An 18,889-nucleotide genomic window follows, 5' to 3' on the forward strand; every position below is an offset into this window, starting at 1 on the left:
TCTCCCTCTCTCTCTGCCCCTCCCCCGTTCATGCTCTCTCTCTGTCTCAAAAATAAATAAAAACGTTAAAAAACAAAAAATAAAAAAACAAGGCAGATAGTTAATTCCTGAGAAAAGTGCTATCAGGGACATCATCTCAAGGTGCCTTAACTTCATGTTCTTTGATTAAAGGCATTTAAATACATCTTTTAAAGAAGGAGCAAGGGAAATTAGGGTAAACTGAAAAGTATTTTATACATAAAGCTGTCCATCATAGGTTTATGAGTCATATGTTATGAACCAGATTTCCACTTTCCAACACATCAATTATAAAAGTGGATTTATGGCAGTGAGGAACACACACACATACATGAGATTTTTGGATCATAACTACCACGGGAAGCCAAGTCCCCACCTTTGATATGTGAACAGTAACTTTCCTAGACATGTTATTTATAATTGGTTTGCATACCCCCCATGACCCAGAGAGAGAATCCATGTTAGTATTTACTAACCATGTTAGTAAAGCTATAGTAGTCAGAATAATAGTCAGCAAAGAAACAAATGAGGTTACAATGGGATGTTGCAATGAGTGGCATAGTATTTCTATAAATTCAGTAAACTATATTGCAGTTTGGTGAATGCAGAGGAAAGGAGACTAAAGGAAGAAATGCAAAATTAAAAAGAATTTTAGAACTGGGGCGCGTGGGTGGCTCAGTCGGTTAAGTGTCAGACTCTTGATTTCGGCTCAGGTCATGACCTCAGGGTTGGTTGGAAGATCACCCTGTGTAGGGCTCTGCGCTGAGTGTGGATCCTGCCTGGGATTCTCTCTCTCTCTCTCTCTCTCTCTGACCCTCCCCTGCTAGTGCTTTCTCTCTCTCTCAAAATAAACAAATAAGCATTTTTAAAAAGTTATTTTAGAGCCAGCTGTCAGTAAAATTACACTGTAGCATTTCAGTGTAGCACTGTGAATTCTCCCATACTCTTTTTAAAAAAATGTTATATAGGAATAGCAGAGGAAGAATAAAAATGAAGCTTTCTCCAAGTGAAGATTTAAACTTCCTAAACTGGATAAGGTTGACAAACAAAGACATACTAGTCCTTGGATGCACTAAATATATTTAACTGCATACCCCTGGCTCTGTTCCAAATGTTTATATTCCTGGAAAATAATGCATAAATAGCCACTAATTTCTTGATTATTTAGTAGCAATAAAAATGAAAGCAATTTTTATTGGTGTTGTGAAAATGATAAACTTGATTGAACTGAAGTCTGAATCAGTCTGTTTCTACAGAAATTCTATAAGCCTTATATTTTCACGTTTGCTACATTAAGGTCCTTGACCTGGGAATCCTAAAATTTCTCATCAAACTTACTTTCTGCTTCAGCTACTGCAACACAGGAATGGTGTCAATACTTACTAATGTGGTTGCCAGCCACACAAAGGGCTGTCACATGCACCAAGTGGACACACAGATACTTTCAAATTTACGGCACGACTGAGTTCATGTGGGTACGGACATTCAGACTTGCAGCAAGCTGCTCCTAACTAAATGTCTACGCCGTCTGAAGGTACAAAAGAATTCATGGAATCGCCTCGGATTACCCGTGTTAGCAAATACGACTTCCTACTGCAGGACTGGGAAACAGGCATTTCAATCCCCATTTAGTAAATGTACAAATGCAGGTTCAACTCTCTTCCCACAAACCAATAATTAGGTTTTGCTCTTAGTGGAAAGAGAGGGAGGCATCACTTACTCTTCATTCAGGGCACACCGACGATTGGTGAGAGTGCCGTATTTCCTCAGCGTTTCGGTGAGCTCTGAGTAGAGTTTGTCAGCCAGAGACAGTGGGATTCCTTCCCACACCAGGATGAGAATCACAATCACAGCCGCCTCACAGGTGTGGCCAGCTCGCTCCCGCACCAAACATAGTAGCTTCTCCTCGCTGCAGCTTCTGCGAACCACCTGTGTGGGTCACCATTCCACCCCAACACCCCCACCCCAACCAAAACAAAACAAGGGTCACTTGTGGCAGATGAGAGCATTGATTTATGTACGTATATTTTTGCATGTCTGGGTCACAATTAGGGCAATGTTTGCCAGCTCCTGCAACTTGCCTTTTGCTAGCCATCTATACGGTGGGGTCAGAATTAGGCGGGATGCAAAACCGTGCAATGTTTAGCAGACTGTGCCCAGTACAGTGGGGGGCAATGCCCCCTACATTAAAGCTAGAGCTACATGGAAGACATGCTCGTCTTTTTTCACAAAGTTCAAGGCTTTCAAAAATGACAACATAAATATTAATGGAAGGTATTTAAAGGATTAAGGGTGACTTCTTCCTATCCCAGGAAGAATCATACTTTTTAGCAAATTGAATGGACCTCGTCTTCGCTATTACATTCTTTCAATTAAATACAGTTTGTACCTGACTTAAAAACTAATCTGCCTTTTCTTTAAGAGATGACACAAAATAAATATAAGCAATGTTCATTTCAACCGGCATAAATGACTCTTTGATCTGGGTTACCCAATTCTCAGAGTTAGATTAATGAATCAAAATGCCCACGATTGAAGATCAAAGGCCTCATCAGGTCACACTTACCCATTTAGCAATAGGACATCCCTGAGAACTTTTGCCTTCTTTACCAGTATAGATGACTCTTTCAATCCTAATAGCTTTACCCTTCTGTCCAAACCTTAAAAGAAATCCACAGAAACACACACACATAAAATTAGCAAATGAAGCTGAGGCAACCAAAATACTGAACATTTGAGCATAATTTTATTCTATGACCACATCCTGAGAAATGAATGGTTTATTTTTAAAAAATAGGTCTAAGCCAAGCAAACTGGATAACAGACTTTAAGCTTTATACTTCTTCAGTATCAAAATATATGGATAATTGTAATGAACTATTTTGAAATTATATGTTGGGTGAAAATAATGGGAAAGCTTATTTTTAGACATAATTTCACAAAGCACAAAACTTTTTTAAGTTTGTTAAGTTCAGTCTTCTAAGACATATTACTATTTGGTTTTTGTCCTTTACTAAATTTAGCTATTTTAAAACTTGGGGAATCACAATAGATTCTAGTTAGAACTGTTCCTCAAAGAATCTCTAACATTTTTAAAAAGATGGTTCACAAATCACTAGCATCCAGCAATTTTGAAAATATAGGATAGTTCTAGAAATAGATTATATTTTTCCTTAGGACCAAGGCACTACTTACTGCTTGCTAGTAACAAAAGGCACTTAGGGTATCTGCCAGGCTACTAGATGATTATTTAGTGAATTTCTACATACTAATTAGCAACGAATAATTTGTAAATTGGGCAAGAATGATACAAAACATGTCCTTGCTGCCCAGAACGTCTCCTAATATATTTTAATGATAACACTGCCTACCTCTTAAAGAAAGGCACCCTAGCACAGTAACAGCTCACTGCTGGGGATACCAATATGAAAGTTTCTCTTTGCATTGATTATCTCACTCATTAGAGTCTTCTACATGCAGGACTAACTGTGTAGATTCAGGTAAATACTTGCATACCTGTGATTAACAGTAAAAAAAAAAAAAAAATGCAGCTATAAATAGAATCCTCTCTATTTCTATTCACACTTACCCTCTGCTCATACTAAGGGATAACGTCCCTAGAGGGAACTACTCGTTTACAGCTCTAGGTGAATTTAACTCAACGGCTCCTTTCTTGTGCCACATTTCCCCGCTGTTTCTTCTGCGACCCTTTATCATCAAGTGGGAAAGCCAGAGTGGGGCCTGTCTTTGCAGCCGGTGCCAGCACCCTTGCGCCTGGCAGGCTGGCTGGCTGGTTCTTGTGCGTGCCTGGGTTTTCTGGCATCCATCTCCAAGTGGGCAGCCTGTGCCAGCTCGCAGACTATTAGTCCTGTCAAATATTGTGACTCTCTGGTGAATAGCACAGTGTGTAGTGCTGGCAACCCTGGAATAGCTAAGCCTACTAATAATTACTCAATTTACAATTGTTTACTGCTTTGTATGTGAAAGCTGAAAAAATTCTGACATATACAAAAGGATAAACGTTAATCTGCCCTGTGCCTTTGCGTTAATTACCTTTCTTCCATGATTTCTCTAATAGCTGCCACATTAGGACCTGCTCCTAGATGGGTATAAAAAGGACCTTCATCTTTTTCAATAATTTGCTCTGTTGAGATAATAGAAGATTATTATTTTAGACCTCAATTATACTAAATATAAAGGCTACATCCACAAAGCTTATCCCCCAACTGCACATTAAGGGCCCTAAATGTGACTGTAAACATTTTTTTCTTTAAAATGAATAAATTGATGGACTAATCTATTGAAAAATGTGCCAAATAATTAAGTATATGTACATGCTGGCTGTTGGATAAAAATATATTAAATTACATTTCAGATACGGAATAAGAAATTATTTATTTTAAACAAAATAAGTGGAACTAAACAAAACAGTGAGGGAATTAGATTATATGTAATACCAACTAAAATTCAGTTTTTTGAATTGAAACAAAATTTTATAGCTAACTAGAAGCCTGCCTGATACTTGGATGTTAAAAGATTAAAAATAAAATTTCCTGTCTTCTCTCACCCCAGGATATTGCTCAGTTTTTATTGTCAAGGCACCTTTTTCTCCTCTTGTTTCCCCTCAACATTTAATAGCTGAGTTTTGAAAATAAGAATATTGAATCCAGACCCATATTTGTATGTACTTGAGAATAATTTGATGAGAGAAAATACTGGAGAGAGGGTCAGGTAAAAGGAAGAGGTTCTTGTAAACTACCAAAGATGGAAAGTAGGAGGAGAGGTTAGGATGATAGAAGAAACTGCAGATGATTAGAACTTACCTAATGTTATCTATGACTGCACCCCTGAGGCAACCTAATATTAACCACACAAAGGGGCAGTATGGATCCTCCCTCCATTCTTCTATAAAATGTGGGGTGTCCCGTTGTAAGAGGAATAAGAAAAGGCGGGCGGACCATTGGCCACATTAGTTTAACATTTGTTTTTTCAAATGTCTTCTACTGTGTCCAAGTTGAGGAACTGTAATAAAGTCTTCATATATACATATATTTATGCATCTATTGGCAAGATGGTTTCCCTATTCCAATGGACCTATTACATATCCTGAATTTTTTTTAAAAAAGGTGTTTGTTTAAAAAAAAAAAAAGAAAAGGAAAAAAACATATTTTCTATCAGAAGATAAAACTTTAAAGAGAAAATAGAATCAAAATAAATATAAATCGTACAATATTTCAAGGTTATCAAGGCAGAAAGGGCAACTTCATGAGTATTCAGAACGTCAGCATTACAATTTCCCCCAACTCACCAAGATTGAAGATAATAACTTCCCACTTATGTAGAAATTAATGTTGTGAAACCACTAATACATTCAACCTTGAATTAATACATATTAAAAAGCTCCTACATGAGTTTACATATTAGCAGTTATTTTCTCATTTTAATAGATGTTTTTACTGTCTAGGTGTCTCTCCAGGAGGTGATGTACAAAGAGTTAAACAGATTAATCTAAAACTGATACCTTTGTATTCTAAAGGGTTTTATTAGAGGAAAAATGAGCATGCACATTGTTTTAAGTTTTTGGAAAAACAATGTAAGTGAAGTTCTCTCTTGCACAGCAGAAGCATCTGTAATTTAAAGACAAGAAATGTAAGCTTCAGACTTTTTATGAGCCTTTACAAATTGCTGCCAGACTCAAGATTTTTTAAAAAAGAAAGAAAATCCCATATCTGAAGATGAATTTGCTAATTCTGGATAAACACCATGTGTCTCAGTACTTTTCTAGCACTTACCTACACATCTGCATGATGGAAAATCATATTGAGTCTTGACAGGTGTATCCAATAAATTTTTTATAGGAGTATCTAGTAATTTGGAAGGTGACTCTAAAAAATTATTGAGAACAGAACCAGCTGTTCTTTTGGTTGGTGTCTTTTCTGCAGAAGGAGTTGCTTGTTGCTCTAAAGTTTGGGTGTGGCTATCAAGTTCTGCAGCAGTGGTTTGTCTAGTTAAAACTGTGACTGGCCCTGACATTTCAACTTTCACTTGCTTCTGTGATTTGAGAGTTAGAGCCTTATGGTCAAATAATGACTTGACCTGAAACTTCTTCAGATGTTGCTCCATGGTCTCAAGGATGCTCCTTTGCTGCACATTATCACAACTCGGGGGTGGAATCTCTTGCTTAGTTACCTTTTTCCACATTTTGTTTTCTGGTTGTGCTGCCATGGGGCGCATACAGGTATGGGGCTTGGATCCAGGTTCAACCTTAATTGGCCTGTGCATCTGATTATGGCAAGACTCAGTTTGGGGTTGTTGTGTTTGCTGCTGTTCTTGCTTTTGCAAGAGGTGCCACCGTAGAGCAGCATGCTTTTGAATGTCCTTCTGGGGAGGGGTCTGAAGGTGACTTCCTCCCTGGTCAGACACAGGGAAAGCATTTGCTTGGTTATGCATCAGGTACCTTTGCTGAGGGGGTTGTGCCGCTTGGTGACCAGACATGTCTTGGTTTCTACTTCTATATCCCTGTAGAACTGAAGCTTGTTGTGGCTTCTGCTCCTGTTCTTGAAAGCACCTGTGAAGAACATCTTGCTTTGGAGTCACATTATTTGGAAAATATTGCATGTGATGCAAATTTTGAGTCTTGTTTCCTGCAAAGAGGTCAGAATTGATAGTGTGTTCCTTATTTTCTGGAGCTAGGTGTGTATTGTTCGAACAAGAAATCTGTAGTTTGCTTGTATTTGATTTCAAGGTCTGACCATAGGGGGAATTTCTACTATTCATATTCTGCACTTGCTCCAATCCCATTTGACTATTATGAGTCTGGAACTCACTTGATTTCAAATACTGATTTTCACCACGGAAACATTCTTCCATTTTAATCTGGCTAAAGAATGATCCTTCTCTTTGCTGATCGTTGTTGCCTTGGGGGTGAGAAAAAGTCTGGGACATTTGTTCTTTATTCTTCATTTGTAATTTTTGCTGCTGCTGCTGGTTTTGAGCGATAAGTGAATTCTGGGATGGTTGCGGTTGTGCTGCCTGCTTGTGAGGCTTGTGTTGTAAAAGGTGCGAGTTTGAGAATGGCTCAGTCTCCGAAGCCTGCTGATTCAAGTGCTGTTTCAATGTTGGGGGCATGAGTTTCTCAGTTTGGGGATCTGGTCTTTGCTGAAAGTAAAACCTAGGGGTGCACAGTGACTGCACGTGAGCTTCGGATGAAGGGTCTGTCTTAGAGAAGTGCACCTGAAGTGAGGGTTTTTGGAACTGGAGCTGTTGGTCCACTGTACCTCGAAACTGCCCTTGATTCATCTCACCTTGGTACCTTTGTGGCCTCTGCTCTGGCTGCATTATTTTCTGGATGTATGCCTGCCCTGGGAGCCCCCCAGGCAGGTTGGAATTTCCAGTGTATTGTTTGGAGGTCATTTGAGTGGAGGGGTTGGACCGATACTGAAGAACTGACCGCAGTGATGCCTCATGACATTTTGGATGGGATTCTGCTTGATGAAAGTGAGGGGGCTTCAATTCAATCCACCCTGGTTTCAGATAGGGCTGTGCTGGGGGCACAAGACCTCGTGTTTGTTCCTTGTCTCGACCCTTCGGAATATCTTGCTCTTTGTGTCCCATCAACTGCTGGCAGTGGTCCTGTGGATCCCCACTGCTACCAAGAATTGGTGGGTTATGCTTGAGGCGTTCTGATATTTGTCTCGCTTTCTCAGAACATGAGGGAACAGTCACTGTCCCTGGAGTCCGCATGTCATTCTTGTTGACACAATTATTCTGAGGCCTTTCTGGTAGCATCAGAGAGTGGTTGGCTACATGCGTAGATTGATTAGGACTCGGGGATGACTGTGCCTCGGGCTGACCCTCTATTTTCACTTCCCTTAAAAGAGTTGTGTTACTTTGGTTGGGGTAGTGATGGTGTTCTTCCAAAACTCCATCGTTCAGAGTGCTTTTTCCATCTAAAGGAAGCTGAGAAACCTGTGAAAGAGGAGGAGGGGGAGAAAGAAGCAATTGTGATGGTGGTGGTGTGGTAGGGGCAGAAAAGGAATCCTTAGTGAACACTGAGCTCTGCTTGAAGTAAGCACCATTCATTTCATTTTGCTTTAAATACCGTTCAGAGCTGCCACCAGGAGGCTGCAAATCGCTGCTGGAACCTGAACAGAATTCTTCACCAGATACTAGATTTGCGGTTCCTTGGATATTACTGTTTTCGTCACGAGACGGGCATATCTCAAAAACTGATTTTTGTGTTTCTGGTTTCTGAAAGGGACAGGTCCCTACCATTGCAGCTGTCTTACTGGCTTTGTCAGCATCACAGGCCTCAGTCACCACTGCAACTGGCTCTGGAGGCAGCTCAGAGTTCGAGGTCTGTGGGAGATTGATCTGCCCTGAGGTATGCGATGGGTGAGTGATCTCACAGGACAACTCATTAGTAGCCTGACTGTTAATGGCATGTATGTGAGATGTGGTTTTCTGCACCGCAACGGAAACACAATCTGGATAATATTGAGACAGTGTTTTTTCCAGGAGTTCACCATGTGTGTTTTCCATGGAAGAGGCAGAAACTGTAGCACCATTAGGCATTAGCACTGCCTTGTTTGTAAGAAGTAATATAATGTTCTTGTCATGGTAGTTAGCATTTTTCTCCTCCTGCTCTTTCAGAATCTGAAGCTCTGCTTTTTCAGACCTACTGCAGTTATGTGTTGAAAAGCTGATGAGATCTTTAACTGCATTTTCTTGGACTACAGAGCTTGCAGATTCTCTCTTATCACTCAAGTCGGAGACATTCAGTTGACTGCTGCCTTTGCCTGGATTTCTTTCTTGGCTTTCCCCGAAGTTCTTTCTTTCTCCATTAGCCTTTTGGTCTTGTCTCAATTTCTTGTTCTGATGAAGCCCAGAGAGAGAAGGTTCACTAACTGTGCGTTTTATTCCTCCATTCTGCAAGCACCTGGAATACCCTCTACCTTCTTGTATAAAGTCCGGACTCACGCGACTATTCTGGCTTCTCTTCATATGGGGTATTCCATAATAACTTTTGAAAGACTGCCACTTGGTGTCTCCATTTACTTCTGGATAAGGTCTCTCAGTTAATGGGCTTCCATTCTGGAACTTTAGAGCCAGAGGTTCTGTCTGGCAGATGGGAGAAGGAGATGGTGTCAGGAATGGACTTAGTCTGTTGCCCTCAACATGGTTGGTTCTATCCTGTTCCATCAGGCTTGCTTCGGGGCCATCCACAAGGCTGCCCTCTGAATGAATTCTAAAGAGCATGGAAACAGAAATTGAAGTGCATTAATACATATCTGACACTAATAATAAATCTTAGAGAATAATCATGGCCTTAATATTATCAAAATTCCTAGACTTAGCAAACTATGATACTCCTTTTCATGTTTCAGAGGGACAACCAATAACTACTCAGGATCTGATTATTCTTGTCTTCCCAGCAGCTCTCAAATATTCATGGTCATAGAGAACAAAGATAATTAAAATCACCAGCTAAGGTGGTAAGTTCATACTGCATTAGTAAATAGTATCAACTTCCTTCCCAAATTCTTTCTGTAAAAATGCTAAGAACAAGAAAGACTACCTCCTTTCTTTCTTCTCTAGTACTTTATATATCCAATTAATTCCATTTCCTACATATTCCTTGAATTATCTTCACTGCTACTTGGTAGCCAAACCAATATTATCTCACTTCATTATCTGTTGCAGTCAGTAGCTTTTTAAAAGGTTTCTTCCCTAGCCCAGCCTGTCTTCTCTCCAGTCCTTCGAGATTCCTTCAAATTGTTACCAAAGGGAATATTCTCAATGCAAATCTGATGTCATGTTCTCCTTTAACACACTTTATGGCTCCATATTGCCTGCATCAGTAGTTCTCAAACTCTTTCACCCACACACCTGAAAGACCAGGCATGCTCCCTTTAGTGTTAACTTCCCAGGAAATGGAATGGGGTAAAAAGTGTAGTTTATAAAATGTCATTTCTAGGTGATTCTATGTCTTCTTCCACAGGGGCTGGCTGCCCACTTCTACTGACAATTCCTGCCTTATATAAATGGTTTTTCATTGGCAGATTTCTTTTTTCTCTCCTACTTCCTCTCACGTCTGAAGCTCCAACTATAACAATAGCTTATAAATACCCAAACATGGTAACTGTTTCAGACATTCATGCTGTTGTTTGTTGGCCTAGAATGCTTTTGTAGTCCCGAGATTTGTCCAGTGATCCCTACACGTCCCTCTAAAATGGTCTCAGATATCACTTCCCCTAGGATTCCTTCTTTGATTTTCCAAGAGAATTAATCACACCCATTCCTATGTTGTTTCTATATCTTGTATACGGTCTACTGCTGAACATATCATACTCAATTTTATTTTGTTTGCACACTGGACTGTGAACTTAAGAATACTTTGTTCATTTTTGGGGCATCTGGGTGGCTCAGTCAGTTGATCATCCAACTTTGGCTCAGGTCATGATATCATGGTTCATGAGTTTGAGCCCCATATTGGCCTCTCTGCTGTCAGCCTGTCAGTGCAGAGCCTGCTTTGGATCCTCTGCCCCCCTCCGTCTGCCCCTCCCCACCTTGCACTCTCCCAAAAATAAATAAATCTTAAAAAAAAAAAAAAAAAGGAATACTCTGTTCATTTTTGTGCTTAGTATAGAGTGAGCAATTGATATAATTTTGCTCATTTCTTCATTCACTCATTAATTCAAATATTTCCAAGGCAAATACTCATGGAGATTTCAAAGTCCAAATGATTAGAGTGCAAGAAGAAATGAGCACTGAAAAACATAAATAATCTATCCTACAAAGTGAATTCGGCCCCATTCACAATACAGGCACGCTTTATTTTCTCAGTTTTTCTCATCGCATTTATTTTAAGGATGTAAGTAGGAAAAAAAAAAAAAATCAAGGCTATTTTCCCTTTGGGCTATAAAAAAGCTTTGTTAAAATAGTCAGTGGTTACTAACCAAGACAAATGAAATAGAAAAAGAAATAAGATATAAACATTGGAAAGCAACACTAAAGTTATCATTTATAGATAATAAGATTGTATACTGGTCAACCAAGAGAATCAACTGAAAAACTGTTGCAGTTTACGAGAATTCAGTAAAGTAGCTGAATACAAAAATCAATAGCCTTGTTATAGAAAAGCAAAAACCAGTCAGAAACTTTTGTGGAATAAAATACTGTAACAGGAAAAATATTCTTAAAACACTAGGAATAAATTTAAAAAGAAATGTAGAAGACCTATTTAAGTAAAACTTGTTAGTTTTATTTGTAAAACTCTGTAAAATTTATGCATGCAAAAATAAACTCATAAGCAAAGTTAAAAATCATATAAAACTTTGCTTAATATACAGAACTTTGACAAATTGACAAGGAAAAGACCAGTCATTGAATATACAAATGACCAAGAGACATGGACAGTTCACAGAAAATGAGATGCAAATGGCTCTTAAATGTTTAAAGAGATATCTAGGATCACCCATAAATAAAAAAATATAACAAAACTTCAACAAAATTTTTTTCTCAAGTTGGCAAAGGTCAAAAGTTTGATAATATACAATGTTGGCAATCATGTGAGGAAACAAACAGACATTCCCTTGTGTGGTTCTTGGGAATGAAAACTAGTATAAATACCATTAGTAGCAATTTAGCAATAATCTACAGAGTTTCATAGAAACTTCAGTTTTAAGAAGTTATCTAGCAAATATGCTCATATATATGTTAAATGATGTACAAACAATCTTTTGCAATAACAAATGGTTGGCAACAACCTATATTTTCAGGTGCAAGTATTTCTAAGTAATTAAATGAAATACAGCAAGCTGAAGAACAGTGTTATAAGAATGCCACAACCTGTAAAGTTACAAAAATAAATATCAAATCAGCTCTGGGAGAATTTACAACAAACTTGTAATAATATTTTGTGTCTGGAAAACAGAACAGATAGTCTAGAGAATAGCACTGGGAAGGAAACTGCTTTTTATTACTGTTTTTGTAACTTTTAGGCAGGTATAGTAATTAGTAAATAGAACTTAAATTAGAAAGTCATAATTCCTACCGGACAAAGAAAACAATAGAGCAAAATGATATCTTTATTTCTGTTAGACCAACTTCCTACTAAATGTTGAGATGGGCTAGATGTGCATAGCTAGTAGTTACATATGCTATTAAGCCCTTGAAATATGGTGAGTAAAAATTAAGATGTGCCATAAGTGTAACTAACACTGGACAAAAAAAAAGAATGTAACTCTTTTAAAAATATTTATTACATATTGAAATAATAAGATTGTAGATATTTTAAATAAAATATATCATTAAAGCAATTTCACTTGTTCCAAAATTTTTTACTTTTAAAAAAAATTTTTTAAAGTTTATTCATTTTTGAGAGACAGAGCGTGAGTAGGGGAGGGGCCAAGAGAGAGGAAGACACAGAATCCAAAGCAGGCTTCAGGCTTTGAGCTGTCAGCACAGAGCCCAATGTGGGGCTCAAACTCATGGACCATGAGATCATGACTTGAGCTGAAGTCTGACACTTACCCAACTGAGCTACCCAGGTGCCCCTATTTGTTTTAATGTGAGTACAAGAAAATTTTATTTTATTTTTTTTAATTTTTTTTTTCAACGTTTATTTATTTTTGGGACAGAGAGAGACAGAGCATGAACGGGGGAGGGACAGAGAGAGAGGGAGACACAGAATCGGAAACAGGCTCCAGGCTCTGAGCCATCAGCCCAGAGCCCGACGCGGGGCTCGAACTCCCGGACCGCGAGATCGTGACCTGGCTGAAGTCGGACGCTTAACCGACTGCGCCACCCAGGCGCCCCAAGAAAATTTTAAACTTCACATATGGCTTATGTTGTACTTCTATTGGACAGCTCTGAGCTAGACTAATACTTTTTTTCTTTTTAGACTAATACTCTTAATCATCAATAATTCTTAATAATTAAAAAAAAAACTGTAGTTCTAGAATCATGAAAATTGCTTTGCTGTGTTTGATATAAGGAGTTCCTGCAAAATCAGGGCCACTACCACTTTTCAGAAATTAAGGAAAAAAGAAATAAGCCTAGATAAATCGCTTAGAGACTAGGTCAACTAGCTTTCCAAATACTTTAACAATAATGCTTTCTTTTGGCAACTGTGAAATCAATTTACACTCATACCAATCAAAATGTATTTACATACACACACATACATTTATGTTACGTATTATATAAAACATGCAGACTCCATATATAATATATATTGTTCTTCTTAATTTTCTAGATATAAAGTACTATAAGCATTTAACACATTATTCTTTATTATGATCTATTGCACATAATTTGGATATTCTTTGCAGTGTCAAAGGCAGAATTACAACAGATGGAGTTTGCAAATCTTTTATGAGCATAAGAGTTCCTAAGAAGAAATGAAGGTGACTTAAAATGAAATTTATTTCAATATGGAGCTTTAAACACAATAGCTGTCTTTAAATACTAAACTATTAGCAGAACTATTCTGTCTGTGACAGCAATTTCTTTACTGAGTACAACCACTGTATGTGAAAAATTAAATGGTTAACTTATAAGGAGAGCAGGAAAATTATATGGTATTTTTTCATTTTAGTAGGAGGATAATTTTTTGAGGATTATTTGCAATTGGTTTATGAATCTAATTTTGAACATATTTAAATTTATTGATTTAACAATAAAGTGTCATTGTAAAAGAAGAAAAAAAATTTTGTTCCAATTCGATGTGTCCCAAATCACATTGTGTGTGTATATATCCTATAATATCGCATGATGCAGTAATCCCGTTGCACAGCACACTTTTAATTTTATGCTGGCACTGGTGATTTTATACTAACACTGGTGAGCTTTCTTTCTCTTTCTTTCTTTCTTTCATTCTTTCTTTCTTTCTTTCTTTCTTTCTTTCTTTCTTTCTTTCTTTCTTTCTTTCTTTCTTTCTTTCTTTTTCTTTCAGCATTATTTAATTAAAAAAAAGAAGAAATGAGACCTGTTAATTTTGCTCGTTGTAGAAATATTTAAAAGGTGTTGATGCTATCTTTACAGTGTCACTTACATAAAGTTTTCCCAAGCTTACTAAAGTCAATAATTTATATATAAAAGAAAAAAATCTTCTAAGATGGTTTTTTTTATAGATATCTACATGGTAATCATTGAAAACTGAGTTAATAGGTTGTGTTTACAAGTTTAAGGGAAAAAAGAAAAATTTTTCTGAAGTTAAACTTTTTGAATAAATGTAAATTTTCACCATAGAGATTTTTGTGTGACATTCCTTTTGTTTCTCAGAGCCTAGAAATACAAATAGCTTTTATTCATTCATATCTGGTCTTATAGGTGACATTAGAAATATTTTAAATTCTCATAGCTGAGTTTTTTGGGATTGAGATAAAATATCTTTTATTTTGTCTTATACTACAGAACATTTAATTACTGTAATATACAGGATAATATTCCCTTGTGCAAATAAATATTCAAATGGTTTTTAAAGTAATGCTATCTCTCGGAGGTTTGGTGTATGGTAACTTATGCCAAATAATATTATATCTATAAAAATCAGGAAAGAGAATTTTTATTTTAGGAGTCTCAATTTTACAATAAGGACAGTGACTCACCTAAGAGGACACTGTCCAATCAACATTAAGGCATTTTTTTCTGTAAAATTGTTAAGAAGTTTATATGCAAGAGTATTGTCAGAAGAGCTTCTGGTAAATCTGGTATGGATGACTAGCTTAAGCTTACCTGAGGATGTTTTTCATGGTGTCGATATTTCATGTTATAGTAATTAGTTACAATTTTAAAATGAATTCTTTACGGTATACTCTTATGGGTCATGGCTGATTTCAAGCTGTCAACCTTCAGCTCACAAAATTCTTGAAAATTTTACAATCTGCTCTCACAAACTGTTATGAGCCGGTTCTAACACACTGCTGTTAGAGCTACCAAAATATTAACCAATGTTATTACTGTCTTTTTTTTTTTTGAAATGGAATAAAAAGTTCCCCGAGATCAAATACATGACATATTATTTTGATAGTCTTATATCCAGGATAGTACTGGACAACAGAAACTCTTGCTCTGTTTCAGAATTACTGAATTGCATTTTAAACTTTTGGAAAGCTAAGAAATTTTATAATGACATATCCAAAATGAGTAATAATATGTGATGATGATGGTTCTAACAACGTATAAAACATTCCAGAGTATAAGAAAGGATCTGGTTCCATTTTCTCATTTTACAGATGTAAAAACTGAATGATTTGTTCAAGGTTAGGCATCAAAATAATCTCTCTCACAGGGGTTAGACTGGTAGCTCCATAATATCAAGAAAAATATATAGTTCAGGGAGAAGGTTTTAATTTGTTAATAAATTCATTTCACCAACATTTGAGTCTTTTTAGGATTAGGATGAAAAAATAAAGGATTCTGTTTACATGTCTGTAGGCCTGTAATTATTGGCACAATTAAGGGCATTCTGCATGTATTTCAAAGTACCACTTCATTTAATTGGAAAAGGATAAAAAAGAAAATGTAAACATTTAGCACATGGAATTTGAAACTGCTACAGTTATTCTGATCCCTTCTTTGCCACCTTTCTGGATTCCTTCTGCAATCAATGCTGGGTTGCTGATCATTTTTTCCTTAAAATATTTGAGGACAATTTATAACTCTCCCTGGTAATGTCACTGAGAGAATTATAGCTCAATACTCATTAGTTCATTTGTACATACAGTCAAGCATTAGTTGAATCCCCACTCAGTGCAAGTGCTATGGAGTAGAGCTAACACAAAGATGTACAGGTCCTGTATTAACCCTGGACTGTGGTTATGGTAAGGTAGCATGACTGTTCAAGAGCCACAGGCTATAGGAGAAGGAAAATGCACTAGCTGTCAGGGTCTGCATACCATCAACCCAAATCTGTCTCATGAAATTTAACTTCATTCTCTCTTGCCTTAGTAAGAAAGAAATACACATCCCACTAAGTCAAAATCAGTTTTAAAAGGATAACAATGAACGCTCATCAGCAGGTCTATCAACATCATTGAGGCAGAAGAACTAGTGTCTTAAGTAGAATATATCAGTAGTCATCAAGTACAGAGGAAGACTATGTAAAAAAACTTGGTAGAGTACATTGTTCTAAAAATCGAGTAATATTCAACAAATGACTTACGGAAACTGTTCTGACTACTGAACCCTTAACCTAGGAAAAGACATGGCATATGCTTAGCTGCTTTAACAGTTATCTTCACTAATCAAAATGCAATAAATAGCTCATTATTTAAATTGTACACACACACACACACACACACACACACACACACACACACACACATGATTTTTGATTATGTGGGACAGCATGAAGTTTCTTCATAGGTCTATCAAAAAAGGCAATGTGTCCTAAACATTAAAAATGGACAAAATAAGGGGTGTCTAGGTGTATCAGTCAGTTAAGCATCCTACTTCAGCTCAGGTCAGAATCTCATGATTTGTGGGTTCGAGCCCTGCATCAGGCTCTGTGCTGATAGCTCAGAGCCTGGAGCCTGCTTCATATTCTGTGTCTCCCTCTCTCTATTGCCCTCCCCCCCATTCATCGTCTGTCTCTCTCAAAAAATAAATAAACATTAAAAAATGGACAAAATATAACACTCAAATTCTAAAATTAGCTTTGGAATTTTTTGAAAGCCCAAAGAGGCAGATTTAGAAATTATTTACCTACATGACAGATGTCAATTAAATCACAACCTAAAATATCACAATTCAGATCCTATTAGTTATATTATTTATGTTTATCCCTTTATTCTAATAGTCTAATATTTCCCATAAAATATGGCTTTCTAAGGAATGTAAAAGAATAGTTTTATCAGCCATAAATATCACCAACTTTGTTGGAAATTCTAAAGGTCAAATTATCACCAGGTAATATAATATATATAGGAACATGCAAAAATATGTTATGGTCACCCTATGATTTCAGCTAATGCTTGAGCATAATTTATCAAAAGCTATGTGAGAGAGAAAGCAAGAAAGAAAGTAAGATATTGAGACAGAGACTGAAAATGCCAAGTATGTCACCCTTCAACTTCTATGTCAGAGGTACAAACTTCTATGAAAATACTGGTCTTTTGACTAGCAGCTAACATTTTGGTTTCCTAAGACCAAAACAGGCTTAGCTATAGCAGTTTTCCTTTGGTATTTGATTTCATTCCTTCTCCTGCCTCTCTGACAATAATTTATTATGAATTCAAGTCACATAGGCAGCATCTGTGAAACAATTACTGCATCTAGGACTGACTCTGCAGTCTAATCCATCATAATTATGACAGACCTCTTTGAAGATGCTATGATGCATGACTTAAAAATAGCACATTAGTGTGCAAATGGATCAGCATCTCATTTCACCAATATGCATTTAGGGTTGTAATTTAGCTCAACACCATTTGACTCTTTTTGAATCACTCAAGAATGGTAGCTGTATCTCTCACCACATAAAGCTGTAGATGATGCTCAAAATTTGTGAAGAGGGCTTTCTGTTTTTGCTTTTATTTTTTGGTTTATTGATTTTGTTGGTAGTGTGTCTTTTACTGTTCTAAGAGAAAAAATACACGTCATTTAAATCTCATGTCAGCTTTTTTCAAGGAGACAAAAGAATCAATTTATAGATTTGCATAGTTGCCATACTATAAAGCAGTGAAGTTTTTTTTCTATAAAAAACTTTAAATTTATATACTAATATTAAAAATATATAAAATATTCTGCCATCATCAGATGAGTCCTGTGTATTAACAGAAGCAAATTATTGGAGAAAAATTCTTAAGAGCAGTTACTTGTAGGGACTGTATCTACTAAAGTCCATGTGATTTAGCATCAACCTTAGGAGACGACTGTGTATGTTTCTAATATGTCCACTGACAGGCTTTTCCTTATAGGTAATTTGGGCATTAAGAAATTAATTAATTATTGACATAGAAAACGCTAAATAATGATGATATATTTGACTCTATTTTCATAGATGGTACTAATCTCCAGATCTATTTTAGAGTCTTCCTACCCAAATGGGACATAATTTGTGTCAATTATACATTTATTTCAAGATATGAGCAGGACAATGGGCCTCAGTATTATCTATTAAAACATCTCTAGGGATAGGGCTCTAAAATCCTCATCAAAATGTTGGTTTCAATCCTTATCTCCTGCATTTATCAAATTCCATGTAGTTTGACTTTCTTTCTTCATTAATAAATAATATTAGTATAGTTGTTAAGTGTCACTCTGGTAGTAAGCAGAGTTTTTTTTATAGGGCATTACTCATGAAATGAAAAACTATTCTTTATTAGCTTCATGCTAATATTAAAACAAAAAAATTAAAGGTAAAGAGTCAATCAGTCCAAAATATATATTTTCAACAGCAAAATTAATGTATCTAAGCTATATGTTAAGCCTGGAATATAATGCTTTATATATGCACTAAGTATGTAAACTATGAGGTGAATCAGTATTTTCATGGCAAAACTGACTTTTATTTCTCATAAGAATTTTCAACCTTAATATTAAGGAATTTGTGAACACTTCACCTCTCTTGAAAAAGGATCAGTGAACACACAAGCATATCAAAATCTAAGAGCAAGTTCTTGCATTTCCGGAAGTACATTAACAAGTAGCTGCATACCCATGACAAGCATGAGCATTGCTCCTGTGGTATGTTGCATGCTCACAGGAGAGATCTTGTCAAGTTTTTCATAATCCTCAATAGTGACTATTTAATTCCAGTGTTTGAAGTTCTAAAATTTGTTCCTTATCCTAAAATAACAGTATAGACAAAATTTAATAACATACAGATTATTTGAGGGAGGAGACTCAGAAGGAATGTTACTGA

General features: G+C 36.5%; 1 protein-coding gene across 1 annotated transcript in view; it reads right to left on the reverse strand.

The window, feature by feature from the left end:
- TET2 (tet methylcytosine dioxygenase 2) overlaps nt 1-18,889 on the reverse strand; it is a 96,272-nt gene that overhangs the window by 39,912 nt on the left and 37,471 nt on the right. Inside the window, exons 2-5 of the mRNA XM_025922238.2 lie at nt 5,811-9,265; nt 4,072-4,162; nt 2,585-2,678; nt 1,739-1,947 (exon numbers count right to left, since the gene is read on the reverse strand). Of these exons, the coding sequence (XP_025778023.1) occupies nt 1,739-1,947; nt 2,585-2,678; nt 4,072-4,162; nt 5,811-9,219 (3,803 nt within the window). The 5' untranslated portion in view covers nt 9,220-9,265. The remainder of the gene's footprint in view (nt 1-1,738; nt 1,948-2,584; nt 2,679-4,071; nt 4,163-5,810; nt 9,266-18,889) is intronic.

The sequence above is a fragment of the Puma concolor genome, chromosome B1 (genome assembly GCF_028749965.1).
Source record: "Puma concolor isolate L17-30 chromosome B1, mPumCon1.1.hap2, whole genome shotgun sequence".
Taxonomy (NCBI): Eukaryota; Metazoa; Chordata; class Mammalia; order Carnivora; family Felidae; genus Puma; species Puma concolor.